The following is a 27,837-nucleotide window of genomic DNA, read 5'->3' on the forward strand; positions in this document are numbered from 1 at the left end:
GTACACAGTAAACAAAAAGAAATCAAAAGTAGTACCCTCTCAAGAGATAATATTCCTGGGTGCAAGCTTAAATACAACTGCCCAGATGGCATATCTCACGCCAGACAAACAAAAGCAACTGACTTCTTACTTCAAAAGCATGGCAACAAAGACCCAGTTATCTGCAAGAAAAATTCTGCAGGCTTTGGGTTTCATGGCATCCTGCATTCTGCTAATTCCATATGCAAGACTGCATATGAGGAAGCTACAATGGTATCTAAAAAGTGTTTGGACTCAACATTACCACAGCCTGGAAACATTAATTACCCTCATTCCCTGCCTGCAACAGGAGTTTCGATGGTGGGCACAGGCCTGTCACCACAACAAGGGACAGCCATTCACTTTACCCACAGCTAGGCAAACACTAACAACAGATGCATCAGATTATGCCTGGGGGGCCCACATGGCAGGAAAATGTATTCAAGGCGCATGGCCCACAAGCCAAAGGCATCTTCACATCAATCAAAAAGAGATGCTAGCTGTACAAAATGCCCTGACAGCCTTCAAGGATCTACTACATCCAGGACAACTGCTGATAAAGACGGACAATACTACAGTCATGTGGTACATAAACAAGCAGGGAGGCACACATTCTTACCCCCTCTGCAGACAAGCCATGATTTTGTGGAACACAGCATTGACTATCAAGTACACCTGCAAGCACAATTCCTGCCAGGAAAAACAAATGCTCTGGCAGACGAACTAATCAGAAACCTCATGGATCCTCACGAGTGGAAACTAGATCCACAAATCTTCAGCATGATAACAAGGAAATGGGGATGCCCAGACATAGATCTATTTGCCTCCCCTCACAACTGCCAACTACAGAGATTCTGCAAAAGGGCTTATCACAAACAAGCATGGAAAGTGGATGCCCTGTCATTCAGCTGGAAAAACCTTACAGTATATGCCTTTCCTCCACTGCCTCTCCTAGGTACTCCTAAAGGTCAGACAAGAGAAGCCAAAAATAATACTGATTGCCCCGGACTGGCCACGCCAGCACTGGTACCCAATCCTAAAGAGCTTGTCTCAAGGCCCAGCCTGGACATTGCCACAAATTCCTCATTTACTGACCCAGCAAAACAATCAGATTCTGCACAGCCAACTCAGAACTCTAAATCTGGCTGCATGGCGGATAATGTAACCATTCAGAACGCACCTCTCTCTAAAGCGGTTATGGATGTTATTTTGGAGGCCAGGAGGCCCAGCACCAGAAAATCTTATGCAGAAAAATGGAAGAGATTTTGTGCTTGGAACCAGGCACAAGGAATTGACATGCTTGTACCAAATATTCCTCAGATTTTACAATACCTAACTGAGATGCTGGACAAAGGCCTATCCTTCTCATCAATTAAGATCCATGCCTCTGCCATTTCAGCTCATTACAATACGGACCCACCTATTTTTTTCACATCCACTGCTATGTCAGTACCTCAGAGGGGCCAAAAATATAAGACCTCCAAGGAGAGCACCAATACCTGCATGGGACCTCAATTTTGTCTTGGAAAAGCTCACATTGCCTCCTTTTGAGCCAGCCAATACAGCTGAGATAAAATTCTTATCATGGAAAACAGCTCTGCTCCTAGCAATAACTTCAGCAAGAAGAGTCTCAGAGTTACAGGCATTAATGGCTGTGGAACCTTTTATTATTTTCCATCTGGACAGGGTTTTTCTAAGGACAAACCCAACATTTATGCCTAAGGTAGTGTCCAGTGTGGCTCTTAACCAAACCATTCATTTGCCTACCTTTTATCCAAACCCACAGAATAAAGGAGTGAGACTTCTGCATTCTTCGGACATACACAGGCAGTTACGCTTCTACTTGGACAAAACTAAAGCTTTCAGAAAGACTGAGCAACTTTTAGTGGTATATGCTGCAGGATCACAAGTAAAGGCTATTTCAAAGCAGACGATTTCAAAATGGATAGGCCACTGCATTTGTTTCTGCTATTCACAACATGGCAAATCAGTGCCTAAGGGCATTAGGCCACACTCAACCAGAGCAGCAGCCACTTCTGCAGCCTTCCTCAGAGGAGTACCAACCAAGGATATTTTGGAGGCTGCAACTTGGACTTCAGTGCACACTTTTACAAAGCACTACCACTTACCTCTTTACTCTAAATCCAGAGCAGGCTTTGCCACTGCAGTTCTGCAGGGCCTCATAGCCACTCCTAATTCTATTTAGGCCCAGCCTCCCAACTTCAGCTTTGGGATTCAACCCAAGTGTAATGACTGCAGCAGTGAAACACGATGAACATAGTACAGTTGTGTACCTACCATAAATGTAGATGTTCGAGTGTATTCACTGTTGCAGTCCAGGTTACCCTTCCTCCATCCCCCTTTTCTTTGCTGGGACTTATCTATACTTCTCTATCCTATACAACCTATGTGGTGTATTTGCTTGTAGATGAAGGTAATGATTATGTTACTGCATGATTTTTTATTAGCATAATTTTTAGCCTACCTTTTTGGGGCACCTGACATCTGGGGCAAGAAAAACTGAAGAAAATGGCATTGACTGCATCTTTTATACCCCTGGTGCACTGACGTCAGGGAGGAGGCGACAGCAACCGACGCCGGATCAGGACTTTGGAATTCAGGCCGACTGCTGGTAGCCTGCCAGCAGGATAATCCAAGTGTAATGACTGCAACAGTGAATACACTCGAACATCTACATTTATGGTCGGTACACAACTGTACTTTTGTGGCCTTTGCAGGACCCAGATTGGGTAAACCTGTTTCCAGAGTGACTTTATCATCCTGGCTTAGAAACGTCATTACCTTAATTACCTTTTTCTACCAACAAAATAAGCTATCCTTACCTTCCAGAATAAAGGCTCATTCTACCAGATCTATGGCTACTTCTGTCGCATTTTCATTCCAGAGCCTCTGTGGATGATCTCTGCGCAGCAGCCACTTGGGCAAGACCTCATACCTTTATCTCTCATTACAAATTGGATTTGGCCTCTAGGGGATGAGCATCTTTTGGCTCTATGGTGCTCACGAATATCCTTCTTTAGGGCCATCCAGGACTCAAGTAGCTGGGGACTCGGTCCTACTTGTAATGAATGGACAAAGATTTACATCATCCGATAAAGAAGTTATGTCTTACCGTAACGTTCCATCTGTGTTGTAGATCTTTGTCCATTCATTACTTCCTGCCCGCCTTCTCCCTGCCTGGACTCCTGGTGGACTTTAGGAACTCCTGGTTAGGGTATTTGCTCAGACAGAGCCTTCTACTATTTTTCTATTACTATCTCTATTATATAGAGTTGGGCAAACTCGATCTGAAGTAACCAGGAGAGGGGCATTATGGGTAGGTCTTAGCTGAGAGTTTTTGGCTGGCGCGAGCTTGGAAACGGCCGTATCGATTCCGAGGATGGAACCGAAGTCCTGTTTGTAATGAATGGACAAAGATCTACAACACAGATGGAACGTTATGGTAAGACATAACTTCTTTTTATATTTTTCCTTAAATACCATTAAGACCAATTTCTATTAAATTGTCTCATAGCAGTATCATCTTTCAAGAACTGTATTACTTATATCTTTTCTTCCTCATTCCATGCTTTCTCATTTATCCTTTTTATTCCTTTGCGTAATTTTATATATTCTTTGTTTTCCTTTGTCTCTAGCCATATTGCAAGATGATCAGAATATCCTGTTTCAACTGCTTCCCCTTTTCCTATAACTAAACTGTCTGATATTATAAAGTAATATATTTCATTTCTATGCATACTCTTTTTGTAAGTTCATGAATTTTTGCCCCAAAGTTTTAACTTATCATGTCTTGTAACTTCTGACATTTTTCTTGTATCATTTCCCTTCTTTTTATGCTTGCCTCTTAAATCACAGTCTCATGTTATTGTAATATTCATATTTATCACTGCGTAGTCTAAAATCTGATGACATAAGCTTTCCCTTTCTTTACAATTAGTATAAGCATATGTTATAATTCTATGTACTTGTTCTTTCCATTTTAAGTCTACAATGGTTAGTTAATCTGCCCATTTTTACTAAAGGTACATCTAATATCTTTACTGTATTTTTACAGAATTTGGCTATTCCAGAACATACATCTCTTATTTCCGAAATTCCAAATTCTTTCCTCCCCATAGTTTCACTGTTTGTACTCTTTCTTCATTTGTTAAAAATTTTATCTTCTAATGTAATTACATCTATATCAAATGTACTACATCACTCCTATTCTTCTTACTGTATTCTTAATGCTATTCACATTTAGAGAAAGTACTCTAACATTTTAATTTTCCCTTTTCCTTAGAATTATGGTTTTATAAGGCCATAGCTAATTACTTGGCTAGATTTCTTAATAGGCTATTCTAGGCCTAATTTCTCCCCAAATGTGAGAATCAAACACTTTACTTTTTGTCTGCGAGTCAAACACCTTAAGCATTATATTAAGCCCCAATGTTTAGCTGTTTATATTATTTTTCACCTGTTTCCTTTCTTTTTCTTTTATACTTATTTTCTGCCTTTACCCTTTTACCAATAGAATTCTTTTTTTTTCTGTTACTACCTCCCTGTTTAAGTTCTTCATCACTTATTTCAGAACCTTCCTCTATGTCCACTTTATTATTTTTTCCTCATCTAATTTTTGTCTATTTATACTTCTAAAATGTCTTCTCTTTGTTCATTTTCTTCTCTTTCTGTTTCCTTTTCCTTACTCTTATTTTCATTTTTGCAATCCATCCATAAATGTCCAATTTTGTAACATTTATAACATTTCAGTTCACATTTTTTGCATCATGTTCCATTTCCCCCTAAATATATTTTATTTTGTCACAATTACTTATCAAATGTCCTTCTTTTCCAGAAAAAAAAATGATGTGAAGTTGTTCAATCTCGCCTTCATTCTTGCTGATAGGTTCGGAGCTGAACATCGGCTCAGATTCGGCCAAATAGCAAAACTTGAGGTCTGTAACAGCTCAAGGCCAAGCCCTATCCCACAGTGCACCACTGCATTCCCCAGATCTAGTTTGCTGCTGCAACTGATCGGGTGTTCTTTACAGCTCTTGGCCGTTTCTTTGGATAGGTAAGTGTGATTTTCAAAAATTCTACCTTTTTTTCTTCTCTATTATTGTAGTTTAGGTTATTAGTACTAATAGTGCTTGGCTTGTTGTCCGTTTGGACTTGTATCCAGTTGGACAGTTTTTTTTTTCTTAGTGTGTTAAGATACTTGGGTGTGGCCCTGTTATTTTTGTTGGCCGTTGGCCTTTTGTGATTAGTACATAGCTCTATCCCAGCCTGGTTAGGCTTGCTGCAGATTTTTGCATTTTTTCTTTATTAGCTGGTTAGGCTTTTGGCCATTTTCTTGGCTGTTTGGTTTTCAGCCTTTTGCTTATACTGTTAGCCAGTTAGGCTCCTAGTAGTAGTTATTGCTGCCACGTATATAAGCTAGTTTTCTCATAGCCGATAGGCATATATATATATATATATATACATATATGTATATATATATATATATATATATATATATATATATATATATATATATATATATATACATATATGTATATATATATATATATATATATATATATATATATATATATATAAATTTGTTCTTGGATATAGCTGTTATTTGGACCAGAATGTCAGAGAAGGCTAAATCAGGATTTAAAAGGTGTCCCAAATGCAGTCAAAAAATGTCAATCACGGATGGTCATTCCACATGTGTGTACAGTCTGGGTGAGGTACACTTGCAAGAGGTTTGCTCCATTTGCCATGGCTTTAGCTCCAGGGTTTTAGCCAAGAGAAAGCATAAGTTGGGTTGAAAGGGGCTTAATTAAATCAGCCTTCCAGATGGATATGGATTCTGCTTCCAGTCAGCCTAAACCATCTTCTCCTGCATCGTCATCTGGTTCGGCACCGAAGGGCTCTTCGGTCCTGAAGACATCTAAGAAGGCTACGGTCTCGGCTCCAGTACCATCGGAACCGATCGTTCAAGTTGAAGTAGGAGCTGGTCCCCATTTCTGGAACCGGTATCTCCTACCTTGAGGTCCCCAATCCTGGGGTCACCAGCTCCATTAGTTGTATCCCCTCGGGCTTCCAGACTCTCCAATTCAGATGTGGACCGAGTGGTGCATAGACTTCTACAGGACCCACCACTTGCAAAGCTTCTGTCGGTTTCGACTCTCGCAGCTTCGGAACCGAAAAAGTCCTCTCCTGTTGTTGTTGTTGCTCCTCCTCCGACTCGCACCGAGACTTCGGAGCCGGAGGAGGCCACTCAGTCATTGGTGGAGCCGTTGATGCTGATACTCACCTCTGAGCTGTCAGTTCCGACCACCCTGACATCCTCTGCTCCGGCAATAGAATCTGGGAGCCGACACTCTCCTGTTGGCTCCGGAGGGGGGGGGGGAGTCGAACCGATACGTCTGTTCCAACTCTTCCTCTTGAGGCGTCAGCACGGATGAGTTCGACTCCTACCTCGGGCTTGGAGCCAGTGGTTCTGGTGCAGGAGGAGTCCTCTGTGTCTTCGGACCCAGGTGCTTCCTCGCATTGGAGTCATGGGGCCTTCAATGCCATGAGGAGGGCTTTGTCCCCCAGGACTTCCACAACCTCTGATATGGCCATCTCCTCCCGAAAGGTGCCTGCTTCTTCTCCGCTACCACAGGTTCACCGTAAGCGTAGGGACCCAGAGCCTCAGGATGCCCCCTTGGGGGAACCCTGCTCTTCCGAGACTTTCCCAGAGATTCCCAATGAGGAGGTTCCTCGGAAGAGGCTATGTAAGAGGAGACATCTAGATTCCCCTCAGGAATCCATCACATCGGTCACCGATTTGGAGGAATTGGAAGGGTCGCCAAGGTCCCCCTCTGAGGATATTTCCTTTGGGGATATCCTTGAGATCCTTAAGCAGAGGGGGGACTGGCAGCCCCAAAACCCTAGCGAGGATGAATTGGTGCTCCTGAAGGCTTTCGGGTCCCGATCCTCCACCTCTTGGGTGTCTCCGCCCTTTGATGAGTTAATGGATCTTTTATCTCAAAGGGCGTGGGTGTCACCAGATTCTATGGAGCCTGTTCCTAGAAGGCCAAACAAGTACATATCAGCACCCCATGACAAGGCATTTTTATCTAAACCTATACCTGTTGATGCCATGGTGGTGGTGGTGGCGGCAGCCACTAAAAAGGAGATGTCGGAGACTTCTATGTCTGTCCATCCTCCTAATAGAGAGTCTAGGATAATGAACAGATTCGGGAAGTGCATGTTCAGTTCTACGACCTTTGCACTTCGGTCATTGAACTACCTGACCCACTTCACACGTCTACAAAGAGATCTCCTCAAGGAGCTTGGAGATGCTCTCCAGGGTGCAGTAGTCGACTTGGTGATGGACAAGGTGACGTCTCAGCTTGCTACCCTCAATTCCATTGTAAACTCGTCCATGCGCCTGGTGTCTTACGCAGCTGATGAAATGAGTAGGGCTGTGGGTACAGGAATTGCTCTGCGGAGACATTCCTGGATGCGCTTATGCTCTTTTGCGGAACCCTTTAAGTCATCATTTGTGAATGCCCCTTTCAATGGTTCCTCCTTATTTGGACCAAAAGTAAGAGAGACCCGCACCAGTTGTGAGCAAGACAGTAAGACTGTATCTGCCATTGGAATCCATTTTTCTACCCCTACTAGACCTTATCCCAAAGGTCATTGGGGTGGGAAAATGTATTTATTTTTATTTATTTTACATTTATTGACTGGGCTAGTCCAGCTGGATATATGTCCATTTTCAACAGGGGCCTGGGGAGAAAAGCTCCTCGAAAACACAGTAAAATTTATATATAAAAACAATATTTCACAGGTAGAGGTACAATACAAGATTAAGCTATTTTATACATTATAGATTTTACAGATGTGGGTAGATTAATATACAAGCATATATGTTCACTTCAAAAAAACGTTTGATTGCAGAATCATATGACGTGTAACATTTGTTAACATTGGTAGGTAGTGTCAATGACATTTTAGGGATATTGATAGAGATTTAATAAAATATAAGGCCTGTTACCTTTATGGTTTTCAATAGGCAAATAGTAAATACAGTTAATAAGACAGGTGTCTTTGTAAAAAATAACATGAGTATTTAGTCCTGGTTCACACAGGGGCATAACCAATGGTATTTAAGGTAGGTTTTCAGCCTGCTTTTAAATTGTGTTAGTGAAGAAAGGGAGGTCAGGTCACTGGGGAAGAGAGTTCCAGGTTTTACCCATGGTATTAGAGAACAAAGAGTCTCCAGCCTTATTGTAAGTTTTGCCTATTTGTACTAATATTGTATTAGATGAGCGTAGGGTCTTAAGGTTGTTGTAGGGGGTGATAAGGTTGGTAAGATTTGGAGTGTTAGTAGGCTGATGCAGGATTTTGTAGGCAACTATTTATTATTTAAATAGAAGTAAATTTTGCAACTCTAGCCATCCTAGTTGTTCATAATTAGTACAGTGATGGGTTCTGAATATAGAGACAGCCAGTTTGTTCAAGTTGTTTTTTGAGAGGTTAGTATATATAGGGGAGGCGTAGAGGAGGGTGGAGATTAAGTGGGTCTGGGCAATAGTAGACCTTGCTAGTGGGGTAAGAAAGGATTTGATTCTATAGAGGGAGCCTAGTTTTTTGTTGACTGTTTTTATGGTACTGTTAATGTGAGTATCAGAGTTAAGGTTATTGTCAATTAGTACCCCTAGGAGTTTTGTGGTAGAGTCAGGGGATATGATGGTTCCATTGTTTGATGTAACAGTAAAGTATAGTGGTGTGGCCCTATGGGTGGGAGTAAAAAGTAGGAGTTTGTTTTTTTAGGGGTTCAAGATGAGGCAGTGGTGTAGTTAACCATTCCTCTACTGTGTTAAACACTTTTTATGTGAGGGGCTGAAGGTCTGATGGAGTCAGGGCTGAGCATATTAATGTGGAGTCATCTGCATATTGTATTACGGTAGCTTGAGGAATTACAGAATGCAGGTCATTGATAAAAATAGAAAATAGAAGAGGTCCAAGTATAGAACCTTGGGGGACACAGAGTGCAATGGGGAGATAAGTTGTTCTCCCTCAGAACTGCCTGTTGCCTATTGTTTAAGTAGGATTGAAACTGTTGTATAGCCAGAGCATCTAGAGATAGGTTTTTGAGTATGTTTATGAGAAGTTGGTGGTTAATCATATCGAAAATGTGGTTCCGTAAGACCCAAGGAGCCTTTCCAAAATCACAAGGTGAAGCCTCCTTCAGGAGCAGACAAGGAGGCAATGGTGGAAGACGACGCCCACGTGGCAGAGGGGATCTGCAGAACCAGGGTAACTGGGATCAGTTCCTTGGGAAACCCTATCAGCACTCCTGAAAGGAGGCCCGACTGTCCTGCTCTGGAGGCAGTTGGGGGACATTTGTCTTTGTACCTAGGTGCTTGGCCAAATATCTCAGAAGACCGATGGGTATAAAACGTTATATCCAGAGGATATTCCATCCCCTTTCACTCTTACCCCAGACCAACAAAAAGAATACCAGATGTTTCACCCAGTCTACGGGATGTAGCATCCATAGAGGTCCAGAAATTATTGCAAAAAAGAGTCATCCAGCCAGTCCCAGCAGACCAACAAGGATCTGGAACTTACTCAAGGTTCTTTTTGGTACCAAAGAAGACAGGGGACTGGAGACCTATTCTGGACCTCAGCAGGCTCAACAAATATGTGGTGAAGACAAAGTTCTGGATGGTCACGCTACAGTCCATTCTCCCATTTCTAGGGTAGGACGATTGGATGTGCTCTATAGATCTCCAGGATGCGTACTACCATATCAAAATGGCAAGGCCATCCAGGGATCATCTGCACTTCTGGCTGGGAGCCAGTCATTTCCGGTTTCGGGCCCTGCCCTTTGGTCTCACTGCAGCCCCCAGAGTGTTCACCAAATGCATGGCAGTGGTCATGGCTCACTTGAGACATTCAGGAATCCAGGTTTTTCCTTACTTGGACGACTGGCTCCTTACTGCCCCCACCAGCCATCAGCTTATTTGGGAAAGGGACGCTACCATGGATCTTTGTTCACAGCTGGGCATTACGATAAATTTAGAAAAGTCTGCCTTATTGCCATCGCAACATACAGTCTTTATAGGAACAGATTTAGATATGGTCAGCATGTCCCTGAAGCTCCCTCCCGAAAGAGTGTTTGTCCTCCAGCAACAAATTGTGGATCTCCTATCCAAACAAAAAGCACCAGCATCACAGATTCTCAAACTGCTTGGCACTATGGCAGCAGTGATTATTGCAATACCCCTTGCGAGATCTCACATGCAAATTCTTCAGTGGCTGCTATTCACACAGTGGACATTTCAGGAATTACCCTTGAACCATCTAGTGCTGATTACCGACTCTTGCAAGAACTACCTTCGCTGGTAGCTTATGTCGGAGATGGTGACTATGGGCCGCCCTTTTTTTCTCCCCTCTCTAGTAGCAACGGTAATCACGGACTCCTCCCTGATTGGGGGGGGGGGCATTATCAGGGATGGACAGCCCAAGGTACTTGGCAGGCTCACAAGGCTCATTTGCACATAAATGTCCTGGAGATGAGAGCGATTCTTCTAGTGTTGCAGGCCTTTTAAGACTCTCTTCCCCTCGGAACTATTGCAATGCAGTCGGACAACATGTCCGTAGTCTGGTACATAAACAAACAAGGAGGGGCCAAGCCCTACCCCCTGTGTCGAGAAGCTCTGAGATTATGGAATTGGGCAGAGTCCACCCAACGTTTTCTGATTGCAATGCACATCCCGGGGAAATCCAACGTAATAGTGGACAGACTCAGCAGAGCTATTCTGCTACCTCACAAGTGGTCTCTCAAGAACAAAATAGCTGAAATGATTTTCTGCAGATGGGGCCAGCCTTGCTGCGACCTTTTTGGCATCTCCACAAACACCAAGTGCAGCAACTACTTTGCCCTGATCCCTCAACAGGGTCAGCCACCGAGGGACGCTCTTGTCCTAAATTGGCCCCCGGGACTCCTTTATGCTTTTCCCCCCTTCCCAGTGATTTCCAAATTATTGCAGAAAGCCAGTTTCCTGGGCAGGACACACATCTTAATTGCCCCATATTGGCCTCGTCAAATTTGGTTCCCCTTTCTGAAGCCTCATCTCCTAGAGGAGCCTTGGATCCTGGACCCAGTGCCGGATCTGTTGACCCATTCGTCGGGAGCTCTTCATCCCTCTCTTTAGTCCATCAAACTAACAGCTTGGCTGCTCCAATTCCCAGAATAGCCAGGTTCCAGAATTTATCAGAAGAAGCACGACATATCCTTTTGTCGTCACACAAATCATCTACTAGGAAACTTTACCTCAGTAAGTGGAAAAGATTTTCCATCTGGGCACAAAAGAACAGTATTGACCCTTTCCAGGCGTCTATAGCAGATATACTGGAATTCCTAACTAAACTATTCAACGAAGGAGCTGCAGCAGCAACCATTCAAGTCCAACTCTCTGCTATTTCTAATTTTCATTTAGGTGCAGCCGAAAATGGTATCATGTCTCATAAGCTGGCTAAGGCTTTTTTGAAAGGTATGATGCACTTAAAACCACTGATCAGATCTCCCACTACTCCCTGAAACTTAAATCTAATCTTGTCCAAAATTATTCTTCCGCCCTTTGAACCTGGCTCTTCTTGTGAGCTGAAGTATCTTTCATGGAAGACCATATTCTTGGTGGCTATTACATCAGCACGTAGAATTTCAGAGTTGCAAGGTCTTTCCATCAAACCGCCTTACCTAATATTTCATAAAGATAGGATTTCCCTCAGGACGAATCCATCTTTTCTACCCAAAGTATGTTCTGAATTTACACTGAATCAGACGATTGAGTTACCCGTCTTCTTTCCTAACCGTTCAAACCATTTGGTATATATGCTTCACAAACTTGATGTGCATAGACAACTTCGATTTTATTTGGACAGAACAAAAGATCTCAGAAGGGCTGATCATCTGTTTGTCTCCTTCTCAGATTAAAAAAAAAAAGGTGCACCTTTTTCCAAAACTACCTTATCGAAACGGCTCTCTGATTGTATCTCATTTATCTACAGTAAAGTGGGCATTGCATTACATAACAAGGTCAAGGCTCATTCTACAAGGGTGGCTTCTACTTCTGCAGCCTTCTTGACCAGGTTACCTATAGATTCTATTTGTGCAGCTACCACCTGGTCAAATCCACATACTTTTATATCTCATTACAAAGTAGACAAGGCTTCTAGGGACAGAGCTTCATTTGGATCTGCTGTCCTGAAACAGGTACTCCCGTGAGCCACCCAAGATTGTGGTGCTGGGGATGCTACCCATCAATAAGAATGAAGGGAACAACTTCACATTAAGAAGTTATGTACTTACCATAACGTTCCATGTGAGTTGTTCTTCTCGCCTTCATTATTACGACCCTCCCTCCTACCCCCTTCCTATGTCTGGAAGCACGAGAGGTATCACTTGGTTTTGGTTTTCCTGAAGAGTTTCCTTTTATGATTTCCTTGAAATCTGGGATAGGTTTCTACTGTAGTTGGCAGCAAACAAGATCTGGGGAATGTAGTGGTGCATTGTGGGATATGGCTTAGCCTCGAGCTGTTAGAGACCTCGAGCTTTGCTATTTGGCCGAATCGGAGCCAATGTTCGGCTCCGAACCAATCAGTAATGAAGGTGAGAAGATCAACTCACATGGAACGTTATGGTAAGTACATAACTTCTTATTTTCATAGGTTCATAGGTAGGTACTAGGCTATTGGCCCTAGGGCCTATATAAGCCTAGCCAAAAAGGTACCCTGGCTTTCGCCACCCAAGAAAATTATTTTCCTGTGCCCCTGTCAAGCAGAGCCACAGAGGTGAAGCCCCAGGGTGAATTTCCTGTTTCCCATCCAATCATCAAGATTTTTCTTGAAGAGTGCTAATGAGGAGCTTTGTTTGATATAAATATGTATTTTGTTCCAGAGTATGGAAAGTCTCAGGGACAGGAATCTATCCCTCCAGCATATTCTATTTATTGTAGTGACAAGGTTTAGGTCCCTAGAGCGTGTAGCTCGGAGGGATTTCTTTAAGTGGTGCATGTCCAACAGCTCTGGGTTTGACATAGCTTTGTATATTAGGCAGAGATCGCCCCTGAGTAGGCGATATGTGACGGGAGTAAAGCTGGAGTTTTTGAGAAGGTCTGCGTAGGGCATCTGTTTGAGGCCGGTAATCGTCTTTGTGAGGTATTTCTGCGGCCTTTCTAGTTGTTGTAGATGTCTTGTGAGGTACATACCAAAAGGGGCATTGTACTCTATAATGGGTCTAATGAGTGACGGGTAGAGAGGAACAATGACCTCTCTTTTCCTGGATGAGAAACCTTTTGATGAGGTGTGCCACGTTGAAGGATTTCCTGACTACTGTGGTGAGGTGATTATCAAAGGAGAGACTACTGTCCACCTGTGTCCCAAGGTCTCTTATCACACTTTCGGTGTTAAGTAGACTACCACCTATGTGGTAACTCATGGGCACAGAGTTTTTACCAAAGGGGATGACAATGCAATTTTTAGCATTGAGCTTGAGGCCATGGCTTTGACACCAGGCATCTGTCTCCATGAGGCCCTTTTTAGGGATGTCCACATCGTTAGGAGTTTTGATTATGGCTCCTAGTTTTCAGTCTGGGAACTTCATTAGCCAAAGACCTTCTGTGTTGGTCTGTACTTCAGAAAAGTAGATACCAAACAGGAGAAGACCCAGGACTGAACCCTGTGGTACTTCACTTGTCACTGGTCTGAAGTCGGATTTGGAGTCTGCTACTTTCACACTGTGGGTTCTGTCAGTGAGCCAGTTGGCAACCCATCTTGTGACACAGGGATTTATACCTAGTTTAGTGAGTTTATCTATAATTACAGAGTGGGGGATGGTGTCAAAAGCCTTGGCGAGATCTAGATCGGCTGTGTGAACCACCTTACCCTCATCTTTGGCTTTTGTGACTGCTTCAGAGAAGTCTGTCAGGTTTAGGAGACATGATCTGCCTTTTACAAACCCGAACTGGGTGGGGTTCAGAGTTCGGAGATTACTAATGTCTTTGTGTATAAGATCCATGATGATACGTTCCATGGCCTTGCAGACAAGGCTCGTTAGGCTAATGGGGCAGCAGTTCCTGGGGTCTGTGGTGGCTCCCCCTTTGTGGAGTGGGGTAACCGTCACTGTGCGCCATTCAGTGGGCACAAAGCCTGAAGTTAGGCTATGATTAAACATGATGCTTAGGTGGGGTGCCAGTTCATTCTGTAGTTCGTGTAGAACGCAGCCTGGGATGTTGTCAGGTCCCATGGATGCTGTATTCTTGGCTTTGGAGAGTGTGTTTTTTACCTGTGCAGCCGTGATTAGAGGAACTTTGCATTCTTCTGGTATAAAGATGGGCCCTTTAGGGGGTGAGAGGGGGGTAAAGTTAGCACCGAACCTATCTTCCAGGATGTTGGCAATATCAGTTGGTTTTGTATATTTAGTGCTATTGTGCTGTAACTCAGAGCAGATCTGAGTGTTGCCATTGAGATTCTTGACATAACTATAGAATGCTTTGTGGTTGTCTTTAGAATCAGTGGCGATTTTGTTTTCGTAACTAGCTTTGGAGCATTTTATGAGGGATCTCAGCTTCTTACTGAGGCTGACCAGGGAGTTCCTCTAATCATCCAACAAATCACTGAAACCTCCACGATGGATTAGCAGCAATGATTTTATTGTAATAACAAAACAAGCGCTTTCACGCACCTAACAAGTGCGCTTCATCAGGTTATAGTGCTTAGAAAAAAGTGTTGCCATTATATAGTTGTGGCATACGCCCTAATTAACAAACTTTAGGCGGGTAAAACAATCTATCAATTTTAAAAATCACTAAACTTCATTAGTGCATATATCATAATTCATAAGAAATGTTCAGTAGACAGTCTAAAATACAATTTTCAACATCCTTTCCACTGATACAACGAAAATGACAAAATGAATACTAAAATATAATAAAAATATATTAAAAATATATGCGATATAGTTTCCTTCCATTCAAAAGATATCTATGCATAAGTACAAACCACCTAAATTCATATTATATACATACTTATGATTCCTGTTATTCCTATATTAAAAAAGCATTTTTATATAGATGTCTTTTTTTTTTTAAATAGATGTCTTTTTTTAAAGCGTAATGTATTGCGCTTGCTATATCATATATTCTAAAAGATGCCTCATCTTATATGATGAAAAAAGGGGGGGGGGAGGAAGGAAGAAGGGAAAAAAGGGGAGGGGAGGACAGGACAGGTGCGGAAAAGGAGAAAAGGAAAAAAGGAAAGGAAAGGGGGGGAGGGGGGGTAAGGGAGGGGAAGTGAAGGGGAAAGGGGAAAAAACCCGTGTAAGTGCTTATAAAGTGAATTTGTGTAGGATTCAGCAGTCGTACCTCTATTGTCCATCTGCATGGGTGTCATGAAGTTTGCCACTTCTGTCTTAAGAAGCGTGAAGTTGGCTTTGGAGAAATTGTTTACGGAGGTTTCTCTAATTGGGGGTAGGGGCGGGATGTGGATGTCTAGGGTGATTAGCTTGTGGTTGGATCTGACCAATGAGGACTTGACCTCTGATATGGAACACCAGTTGTCCATGTTGGTAATGACCAGGTCTAGGATATTGCTGCCCCTGGTGGGGGTGTGGATATGTTGATCCAAGGCATTGGAATTTATGAATTCCAGAAAACGTTGAGCAAAAGAGTTGGTATATGAGTAGTTTTCCCAGTTAATGGTGGGGTAGTTGAAATCGCCCATTATTAGGGTGTTGGGTTGTACCCTAATATTTTCCAGTGCATCACGAAATGAGGAGTGCGAATCCTGGGGCATGGTGGGGATCTGTAGCAAGTTACAATTTGGATTGCGGTCTTGCCCAGAGTTAGTTACACTTGGATAATCTCGGATGCATTATGCTGAGCAACTAGCCTGGAGGTGTGGATATCCTTAATGAATATGGACAAGCCTCCGCCTTTAGTGTTTCGGTCTAGGTTAGGTGGCTGAAAGGTGTGGTATGAATTGTAGCCTGATAATGCAGGGGTGCTCTCTGGAGCCTTGAACCAGGTCTCTGTCACTGCACAGATGTTGATGTTCTCCATTTTAAGGAGTGCCTTGAGTGAATGCATTTTGAGGTTTAGACTTCCAGCATTGAGTGGCATTACCCTCAGATTTTCCTTGCTTGTACCTGTTAAGGTGGTGAATTTGTCATTTGAACCTTGCCTAAAAAAGGCACTATAGGGGTGGCAAGAGCCTTAGCCCGTATCCGGAATCCCAAGGGCGACAGGTGCAGGCCATCTCTGGCAAAGCATCGTGGTCTGTCGATCATGTCATCTCAGGCAGACAGATACTGGATCCCCTTAGAATGACACCAGAATCTTAGCCAATTGTTGAAGTCAATCATTTTGTCCTTGTACTGTGGTATCATTCTGGGTGATGGCTGGATGCTACTCAGGGCTAGGGTCGTACCTGCCTGGGCTACAAGATCGGAGAGCTCCTCCATGTCTCTTTTCATGTGGTCCAGGGAGGTATGTCTCAGGTCATTCACACCAACATGGACAATGACAGAGTCATATTTGTACTTGTTGTGGAGTGACATGTGTACGTGCATTATGTGGCGGATCCTGGCACCCGACAGGCAGCTGACAGTAACTTTCTCCTTGTTTAGCCAGGTGAGTGGAACATCAGTGTGCCTGGCTATAAGTCACCTATGACTAGAGTGTTGGCTACGTTGTTATGCCTTATGGGCTGTTGTTGAGTGGCACACTGAGTTTGTGGGCTAGGTGTCATTTGGGTTGTGTTGGGGGGGGTGGAGGTTGCTTGCGTTTCTGCTTTGGAGGTCTCTGTTGCTTGAGCAGATTTTTATTGAGAGCCTCCGCGAATGTAGGTGTGTGTTTCTATGTGTGTGTTTTGGTGGTGTAGGTTTTGAGGGACTGTGTGATGAGTGTGGTGTGGTGCAAGTGTTTACCTTCTCCTCTTGACTGTCTAGTCCAGTCTTTGGGTTGTCCCCAGTATTTTACAACACCTCTTTCCCCTCCATATGTATCATGCTTGGCATATGTTTAATTTTTTCTCTTTCTGTGTTTAACACAGTATTACAGTCCCAGCCACCAGTCAATAAACTCTTTGGTCATAATTTTTTGCAAAGTTCAGTGCTTCTTTACATAAAGCTTTTTTTCGGCTGTCCTTTCAAAGTCTCTCTTTTTACATCTGTTAGAAAATGTACACAAATCTTCTTTTTTGTTTCCCTATTAAATGCTTTTATCACATAAAGATTCCATGGGTTACAGTCTTTCCATCATTTGCTGACTCATCTCCAGCAAACAGGTTTCTTTAAAACATTTCCCGAGAATCCCATACACATTCTCTGGTCTATATAATATTTGATTTCTCCTTCATTTCTTTCACCACTCAATCATCTCCTTCTCCCTCCATCTGCTCTGGGCTGCTTCTGCACCTAGAACAAAAACAGTAAGTGTTCCTCCAGAATGGGTCCCGCTAACAACGATGATGAGTAGGGAAATTCCCCAGTGCCTTGGTCAGATTTCCACCTAATTGCGCAAATACCACTTTGTGTCTCCCCTGAAAAGGTTCCACTAGCATAGTGGGACTAACCGAGTTAACAAATGATAGATGATAAACAAAAAAAAATGACAGCATGAAACAGCAAACTGCTTTAGCCATTAATCCTAGTTCAGAATTAAACCTTGTACTTTGTGTCTATGAGGTGAAGACCTTAACCATTATACCAAACCCTCACTCCCCAGTTACATTTCCATTTGTGGGTATTGTTAGCAGTGTACTATCTAATACCAGAAATCACACACCATGGCTCACTTTGTGGATGTTGCACACTACTCACTTCTTATTGACAATGTAAAGCTGAAGTTTGTTCTTTGGGGCAGGGGAGAAACAAACTAATTCCATTTTGTACTTATACACTCTTAGTGCTACCTCCCTTGGACACCTATCATTTAATAATGGACACATCTACCAGAATGCTGTCCCCCAAGTACTTAATAAATGTAAGTAATGTTTTCAGCTGACCCCCTCCTAAAACTATTGAAAGTATTGTTTTTAGATTAGCAATAAAGTATTTAGTAGAGTACAAAGAGTATGCCTGGCTACAACCTTGCTTTTGTAGTGAGGTTATGTTAAATTACTTCAAAGAATCAGCAGTTATCTGCTGTATGTATCTGTTGATTGCTGTTGACTAGCATATCAGTATTAACTATCTTAAGAAGAACGAATAAACACTTCTCTGCCATGTGTGTATGTTGATTGATGTTTATCGACATATTGACATAGCAGCTGTTTTACCATGGTATGCCATCTCCATCTAGTGTAGTTGAGATCTTGTTTTTATTAAGCAGTTTTCTTTTTCTTTGCAAGGCCTTCTGCCATTGGCATTAGGCCATTACGTTGAATTGGGAAATTTGCTAGTTTCCATTCACACATGCCTTACTAGATATTGTAGCTTTCAATTGTGTTTCCTACATCTTGCAATTAACATTTTTTTCTTTTATAATTACTAGGTAGAAAGGAGGTTGGTAAGCATAAATACAGCTATAAAATGTGATGCATATACTGTCAAGCAAACCATAAACAAACAGATACTAGGTAGCACAGGCATTTATGACAAGAGTAGGACTTCAAGCATATGCCACCATAGATGCCTTGTGTTTGGTTCTTCCAAGCACAGCATTGACTCTTGTGTAGCTTTGTCATTGTGTGTGTATTATGGTAGAGCCCTATATCCTGACTTTAGTGTTAATGGTTCTCAAAAATTATCTCTGAATGAGTTTCAGGATTGGACAGAGTTGGGGAATTTCAGATTTATTGCTACTAGGTGTCAGATGTTATGCTGGAGTAGAGAGTGGTAGGCAGCAGTTCTCACACTCTAGATCATTTCTTCCCATAGTGAAACTGGATAAGGACCTAAGAATGCAATGAGCATGGTGGTTGGTTGAACATTGAAGGATAGCTAGGCAGCAGTTCTCACACTCTAGATCATTTCTTCCCATAGTGAAACTGGATAAGGACCTAAGAATGCAATGAGCATGGTGGTTGGTTGAACATTGAAGGATAGCTAATGTAAGGTTTGTGTACTGCAAAATGACTTTTACACAGACTTTGCCTGCAAATGGTCTATAGTGATCACTGTACAACCCTGATAAACTTACGAAAATAAAATAAAATCATTCACTTCCATGACAGTGGACATGTTTAGACAGCCATAACCTCCAAACCAGAATTCTCTACTTACATGTAATAGCTATCACTGTAAATCAAAACTGGAAAACAGTACTTTCTGTGAGCACAGGAATTGAAGATATGATAGATGTAGGTTGCATCTCTGGAAAATGTTGACTGCCAGGAATGGTGACACCTGACAGAAGTCGCTTCAAGCAGCACATATTTACATTTAGTGTATATTCAGTACGTATCACTAGATCATTTAAATGATATTAGTTGATCCTGTGTCCCTCAGATGTGACGGAAAGGCCATCCTGGCACTTTTAAGGTACATTTTCAAAAGCTAAGTTAGAAGGTTCTTCTAGAAGAGAGATTTAAGTATGTTTCTTTGTATATATGTTGAGTAATACAGCAAATTGGAAGCCCCTGCAGGTGGTTACATATGTTATACCTGATGTTGAAGTGCAGGATAGTGGTTTGAATTGCATTTTTCCCCAGACTTCTTCCCAGCCTTATCTTGGCATTTGTTTCACGTTTGTCTTTTTTTTTTTTTTTTTTTTTTAATTATAGGTGTAAAAAGTCCAAAAAGCCTGCAGCTCCAGCAAAGGATGTGCCACCAAAATTCAGTCTGTTTGAAGAGGTAGATCCAGATGAGGAATTGTTTCACCCTGGGACAGACTCCTCAGATGCAAGCAGCAAAAAACAACCTACTAAAGACCGTAAGTAGAGAGATATATAAATCTGATTGTGATACTTAGAACAGTTAACACTGTGATGATGATATTGCTTTCATGTCCAATTTTGTTTTAATGAGTATCTAAGGTGAATGTTTTTAAGCATTTTTTTTTATATTTATTACTGCTTGGTAGTAACTTGATTAAAGTGTAGCTATCATTCTAAGTCTTTTGGATTAAACACTTGGGCTACAGACCAGTTGTTTTACATTAGGAAGGTTTGTGGCCTGCACTGTGGTGGCAGGACAGGTAGCTTACATCCTTCTAAGTTGGGAACTGCTGATTGAGGGCTCAGTGTCTGTTATTCTAAAAGTGTATTAATTCTGGTTTAAGCACTTGGGCTTCAGGCCAGTTGTTTACATTAAGAAGGTTTGTGGTTTGCACTGTAGTGGCAGAACAGGTAGCTTACATCCTTCTAAGTTGGGAACTGCTGATTGAGGGCTCAGTGTCTGTTATTCTAAAAGTGTATTAATTCTGGTTTAAGCACTTGGGCTTCAGGCCAGTTATTTTATATTAAAAGGGTTCGTGGTCTGCACTCTTGTGGGAGGAGAGGCTGGACTCTGCCCTTCTGAGCTGGGAATTTCTGGTTAAAGGCTTATAGTGCCTGCATATATGAACTGCTTCTTACTGAAATTGGTACACCTTGTTTGCTGTAGCATTGACTAGATCCAGGCCTGCTGAATCTAGCTTTGTTTGTATAACTTGAGCACTAATCCAGGCATTCTTTAAGGTATTCACTTGTATTTATTACTGCTTGGTAGTAACTTGATTAAAGTGTAGCTATCATTCTAAGTCTTTTATATTAAGCACTTGGGCTTCAGACCAGTTGTTTTACACTAGGAAGGTTTGTGGCCTGCACTGTGGTGGCAGGACAGGTAGCTTACATCCTTCTAAGTTGGGAACTGCTGATTGAGGGCTCAGTGTCTGTTATTCTAAAAGTGTATTAATTCTGGTTTAAGCACTTGGGCTTCAGGCCAGTTGTTTACATTAAGAAGGTTTGTGGTCTGCACTGTAGTGGCAGAACAGGTAGCTTACATCCTTCTAAGTTGGGAACTGCTGATTGAGGGCTCAGTGTCTGTTATTCTAAAAGTGTATTAATTCTGGTTTAAGCACTTGGGCTTCAGGCCAGTTATTTTATATTAAAAGGGTTCGTGGTCTGCACTCTTGTGGGAGGAGAGGCTGGACTCTGCCCTTCTGAGCTGGGAATTTCTGGTTAAAGGCTTATAGTGCCTGCATATATGAACTGCTTCTTACTGAAATTGGTACACCTTGTTTGCTGTAGCATTGACTAGATCCAGGCCTGCTGAATCTAGCTTTGTTTGTATAACTTGAGCACTAATCCAGGCATTCTTTAAGGTATTCAATTGTATTTATTACTGCTTGGTAGTAACTTGATTAAAGTGTAGCTATCAATCTAAGTCTTTTATATTAAGCACTTGGGCTTCAGACCAGTTGTTTTACACTAGGAAGGGTTGTGGCCTACACTGTGATGGCAGGACAGGTAGCTTACATCCTTCTAAGTTGGGAACTGCTGATTGAGGGCTCAGTGTCTGTTATTCTAAAAGTGTATTAGTTCTGGTTTAAGCACTTGGGCTTCAGGCCAGTTATTTTACATTAAGAAGGTTTGTGGTCTGCACTCCTGTGGGAGGAGAGGCTGGACTCTGCCCTTCTGAGCTGGGAATTTCTGGTTAAAGGCTTATAGTGCCTGCATATTTGAACTGTTTCTTACTGAAATTGGTACACCTTGTTTGCTGTAGCATAGACTAGATCCAGGCCTGCTGAATCTAGCTTTGTTTGTATGCTTGTTGTTTGTTTGCTTGTTATTTCCCTGAAACGCTAATTCCACCTAAAACACAGCTTTTCAGCGCTTCTGTGGATCCCTAGTGATAGCTGCATTGCTTACTGTACTTATTTCCTTGTTTCACTTGAAAGAAAGTTACTGTTTGTCGTTTTTGCATTTAAGTTACCTGTAACACATTGCATTTAAGATACCTGGCACTTGCTCACTAAAGCAATTATATAAGTCAGCACTAAAAAATTAAAAGCATTACACCCTCACAAACTCCCCTTGAATACCTTGTTCCCCACTGGCCCTTTTTTTTCAATTATAAAGGAATTCCCAATACTATTTTAGCATGTCCAAAGATCAGTTGTCAATCTCCTCTCCGGTCCAGCTGGTGAATCTGGGAATCTTGAGGCAATGTTACAACTGCCTCATGTACACAGACAACCTCTCCTCCTCCCAACAAATTCCAACACATGTTAGAGATGCAACCATATAGCCATACTGGAGGCTAAGCTCTCTCACCTCAGTACTGGCAAAACCAGTCAGGAGAAGGAAACCACACTCACTATAATTCCAGTCTCACATAGACCTACCACGACAGAAAACCAAACACATAAACACAGAAAAACATACTCTGAGGCTCTAAATAAAAATCTGCCTAAGCAGCAGAGACCTCCAAAGCAGACACCCAAGCAACCGCTACCCCAAAACAAAACACGTGCAACACATAGCTCACAAAGCCAGTGTGCCGAACAGTCACAGCCCTTAAGACTAAACAACACACCTGATACACTTGTAACAGGTGACTCTATCGTCAGGCACACTGACGTCCCGCTCACCAGGCTGAACAAGGAATATGACTCAGTCATTGTCCATGCTGGTGTGAATGACCTGAGACGTACCTCCCTGGACTACATGAAAAGAGACATAGAGGAGCTCGCTGAACATGTAGCCCAGGCTGGTATGACCCTGACCTTGAGTAGCATCTTACCCTCACCAAGAATGATGCCACAATATGAAGACAAGATGATCAATTTCAACAATTGGCTTAAGTATTGGTGTCATTCAAAGGGGATCCAGTGCCTGTCAGCCTGGGATGACATGCTCGACCAAGCCACAATACTTCGCTAGGGACGGCTTGCACCTGTCACCCCTTGGCTTTCGGATATTGGCAAAGGCTCTTGCTATCCCCATAGTGCCATTTTTAGGCAAGGCTCAAAAGACAAACCCACCTCCATAGGTATCACAAGGGATAAGAAACTAAGAGTAATGCTACTCAACGCCAGAAGTCTAAACCTCAAGATGCACGCACTCGAAACTCTCCTTAGCATGGAGAACATCGATATCTGTGCAGTAACAGAAACCTGGTTCAAGGCTCCTGAGAGCACACCAGCACTGCCAGGTTATACCTCATAACATGCTTTTCGGCCCTAAAACTTGGCCCAAACCACAAAAGGAGGGGGAGTATCAATATTCGTCAAAGATACCCACACCTCCAGGTTGGTGACACAGCACGAAGCATCAGAGACTATCCATGTGCAACTAACAGTGGGTAAAACTGCCTTCCAGTTTATAGCCTGCTACAGACCACCCTCCCAAACCCAGAAACCCCAGTCGGCCTTCCTGAGAACACTGGAAAATATGAAGGTCTCTCCAAACACCATTATATTGGGCGACTTCAACTACCCAAACATAGACTGGGAGCATTACTCTAGCTCCAACACCCTAGCCCAAAGGTTCCTAGAATTTATAAACTCAAATGCTATGGAACAACTTGTTACCACTCCCACAAGAGGGGAAAACCATACTGGACCTGATCATCACCAACATGGGGACTCTATGCTCCAGACCAGAAGTGTATCCCTCACTGGTAAGATCAGACCATAAACTAATCTCACTGGATATTCACATCCCGACTCCACCCCCTGCCCTGAAAACCACAGTGAAAAACTTCTCTAAAGCAAATTTCACACTCCTCAAAACCGATTTGGAATCCTTCAAAGCCCCCGGGCCTGTGGAAAATACGGCCCAGACCGCAGAATCCTTTATAAACGCATTCTATGAACACCTTCAGGAATGCATGGATCATGCAATCCCAAATAAAACCAAGACCCAATCCTCCAAAGGCAGACGTTCTGTCTGGTGGACCCCAGCCATAAACAAACTATACAACAGAAGGAGGAAGCTACTACATGATAAAGCAAAATCCCAAAAAGGGAAGGCATCTCTGATCGGTATTAGCAAAAAAGTACGGGCACTCATAAAATCGTCTAAGGCCAGCTTCGAGAGAAAAATTGCACAGGACATTAAGGATAATCACAAGGCTTTCTTTAGTTATGTTAGGAACCTGGGTGGGAATTCCCAGATATGGTCAGAATTAGTCCAAAATGACAAAAAATACACCGAACCCACAGACATTGCCAACATCCTAGCTGACAGGTTCAGCGCAAACTTCTCTCCCCCCCCTGCCCATCAAAAGGGCAAATATCTATCCCAGCAGAGTGCTGCCCCCCTGACATCTCAGATGCTCAGGTAAGAGCTGCCCTCTCCAAAGCAAAAAACAGCATCAATGGGACCAGACGGTGTCCCGGGCTGCGTCCTACATGAACTCCAAGAAGAGCTAAACCCAAACATAAAACTACTGTTCAATCTCAGCCTTACTACAGGATATGTACCCAAAGAGTGGCGTACAGCAACAGTGGTCCCTCTCCACAAAGGTGGTGCCTCAACGGATCCTGGAAACTATCGCCCCATAAGCCTGACTAGCTTGGTCTGCAAAGCTATGGAAAGGATCATCATGGACCTCATAAATAAAGATATTGGGGACCTACAGACACTGGATCCCTACCCAGTTCGGCTTTGTTAAGAGCAGATCCTGCCTCTTAAACCTGGTTGATTTCTTTGAAACCGTCACCAAGGCCATTGACGAGGGGAAGGTGGTCCACACAGCCTACCTGGACCTCGCAAAAGCCTTCGATACAATACCCCACTCGGGCATTATAGATAAGCTCACCAGCTTAAATATAAACCCCTATGTCACTAGATGGGTTGCAAACTGGCTCAAGGACAGAACCCACATGGTTAGAATTACTGGAGCCATGTCAGACTCCAAACCAGTTATAAGTGGCGTCCCACAAGGCTCAGTCCTGGGACCTCTCCTGTTCGGTATATATTTCTCGGAGGTACAGGCCAACACGGAAGGACTGTGGCTGACCAAGTTCGCAGATGACTGCAAATTGGGCACCATAATCGACTCTCCAGCCGACACAAGCATCCTCCAAAAGGGCCTCATAGAAACAGACAACTGGTGCCAGAGCCATGGCCTCAAGCTAAACGCCAAAAGGTGTATAGTCATCCCCTTTGGCAAATACAAAGTGCCCACAAATTGCCACATAGGTGGTAATCCATTAAGTACAGAAGAAGTAATTAGGGACCTGGGGACCCAAGCTGATAGCAATCTCTCATTTGACAACCACGTGGCCAAAGTGGTTAGAAAAACATTTTATATAGCCCACCTAATCATGAAGGGATTCACATCTAGATCAGGGGAGGTCATCGTGCCTCTTTACTCATCCCTCATCAGGCCCATAATTGAGTACAATGCCCCTTTTGGGATGTACCTTACCAGACACCTGCAGCAACTGGAAAGACCCCAAAAGTACCTCACCAAGAGGATCAAAGGGCTCAAACAGATGCCATATGCTACCCGGTTAAAGAAACTCCAGCTCTACTCAGTGGCATACCGCCTGCTCAGAGGCGATCTGTGCCTGACGATAAAGCCATGTCCAACCCGAATTAATGGACATGCTGCACCTCAGAAAATCCAAATCCCATCGAGCTACGCTCAAGAGACTTGAACCTCAGCACTGAAATAAATAGGACATGCTGGAGGGACAGATTCATAACCCAGAGGCTCCCTTCACTCTGGAATAAAATCCCAGTCCAGGTTAGGCAGAGTCCCTCATTGACTCTCTTCAAGAGGAATCTTGATGAGTGGATGGGAGATCATAGGTTTACCCCTGGTATCACTTCTGTGTCACTGTTAGACAGAGGCACAGTATACTAACCTCGAAAAAGGGCATAGCAAAATTAATTTAAAATGGGTGGCGAAAGCCAAACACACTCTGGCTAGGCTTATAAATGCCCTAGGGCAGATAGCCTAGTATGAACCTATGAACCAAACCAGTATAACATTATGGTCGTGCCATAATTGTTAGGTCTTTACTGGTAGCTTTTGTTTTGGTTCATATCAGAGTGCTGTTCCTTTTTGGTTTTAGGACAGAAATCTCGCCAGTCTAACACACAAAACATCCTAAGTGGTATTGCAAGAAAAGATGTTACCAGCATTGTTTTGTGAAGCACTTGAAAATAAAATAATTGTTTCTGTTTTTTTATTATGTGTCTTGCTAATAAGAGTAAATATGCAGGTGACGGCGGTTGGAATCAAATATATTTTTATACGTTATAATTTGTTGAAAGCTTACAAGTTTCGCCATAGTATATCAAGTTTCCTTCTAACTCCTATCCCTAAAACATGCTGGTTGACCCACATATGTTCGTCGTGTTACCCTGCTGCAGTCATCACACTAGGGTTATCCCTGCCGTCAGGTGGTCCCGCAGTCGGCCTGAATTCCAAAGTCTTGGTCCAGCGTCGGTTGCTGTCGCTTCTTCCCTGACGTCAGTGTGGCAGGGGTATTTAAGAGGCATCCAACGCCATTTTCTTCAGTCTTTCTTGCCGCGCGGTGCCCGAAGCAGAAGCAGTTCTCAAGTGCCATTCGGCCGACACCTGAGATTTTAGATTTGAATTTCAGTCCGAAGTCTTCATTAAAGCTAAGTACCCCATTGGGGAACATTTTATTGCCTCAGTCCGATGTCAGAAAAAGTTAACAATTGCATTTCTTGTGGGAAGCAAATACCTCATATGGACTTCCATTCCTATTGTATTCCTTGCCTAGGCCCAGACCACGACGTCACAGCTTGTCGGTTTTGCACTAGGTTTAATAAACGAACTATCAAATACGGTTTTGACTTCACACGGCATTACTTTGGTAAGAAATTTAATTATATCATGCCGTCAGAGCAGCCAACGACCGCCGCTCATAAAAAACGCAAGGATAAGGACAGGCAGCCTAGGAATAAGCCAGACACTGAGACCTCAGTTGGGCCCTTTCACCGGTTCTCCGGTTTTCAGTGAGGCGCCTACGCAGCCCATGACGACCACAGAACTGGAACCCCAGACAGCTGCGGATTCCCAAGCGGAGTCCACTAGGCCTACCGGAGCAGAACTAGACACCGGTGCAACGCAAACACCTTCGGTTGCAGAAGGTGTATTTAAACCGACTACACTCACCATTAAATCTTATGCTAAACTTAAAACTCCTTTAAAACCAAAGAAAACTGTACCTCAGGCTACAGTTCAAGGCCCCATGCCTAAGAAACAGATGCTTAAGATGGCTGAAGATTTAATTACCCTTATCAGAGGTTCCCATCCCCCTCCTGATAAAAGACCAAGACAAGAGGATGATTATGCATCCTCTGACCAGGTTTCTCTCTCCTCAGATTCTTCTGAGTAACAGGATTACACTTTTCCACCTTATGAGGATTCTGAGACTGAAGATTCCATTCCCTCGGCTTCTCCCCCTGAAGACTACTTTGGGGAAACTTTGCATGCCATGAGGGAACATTTCCACTGGGAAGGATAGGATTACTCAGATTCTAAGAAAAGTCTCCGAGAGTTCCTTTTACTACCCCAGCACAGACCTCTTGCTATCCCTCCTATTTTAGATATTGTGGATGATGTTTACTTGGAGTCTAGTTTAAATCCAGACTCTCTACCTCCTGCTCCGGACAAACCAGAGAGGTACTACAGAGTACCTGACTCACAAAAGAATTCCTTTATAAAAGCCCTGTAGCTGACCCAGAAACAATTTCCCAGGGTCCTAAGGGAGCAAAAGCTTCTATGGCTAAAAATCCTGTGCCTTCTGAAAGGGATTCCAGAGCCTTAGATAGATGGAGAAAGAAAATTTACACCTCAGCAACTCTGGCTATGAGAGCATTAAATTGCCAGTTTCACATACTGAAATATCAACAATT

The 27,837-nt window shown here is 43.0% G+C and overlaps 1 protein-coding gene across 1 annotated transcript in view; it reads left to right on the plus strand.

The window, feature by feature from the left end:
- Positions 1-27,837, plus strand: part of HS1BP3 (HCLS1 binding protein 3) — a 1,094,679-nt gene that overhangs the window by 900,056 nt on the left and 166,786 nt on the right. Inside the window, exon 6 of the mRNA XM_044076193.1 lies at positions 19,795-19,943. Within this exon, the coding sequence (XP_043932128.1) occupies positions 19,795-19,943 (149 nt within the window). The remainder of the gene's footprint in view (positions 1-19,794; positions 19,944-27,837) is intronic.

Source organism: Protopterus annectens, chromosome 7.part0, assembly GCF_019279795.1.
Source record: "Protopterus annectens isolate FY-2018-M chromosome 7.part0, PAN1.0, whole genome shotgun sequence".
In the NCBI taxonomy this organism is placed as follows: domain Eukaryota; kingdom Metazoa; phylum Chordata; order Ceratodontiformes; family Protopteridae; genus Protopterus; species Protopterus annectens.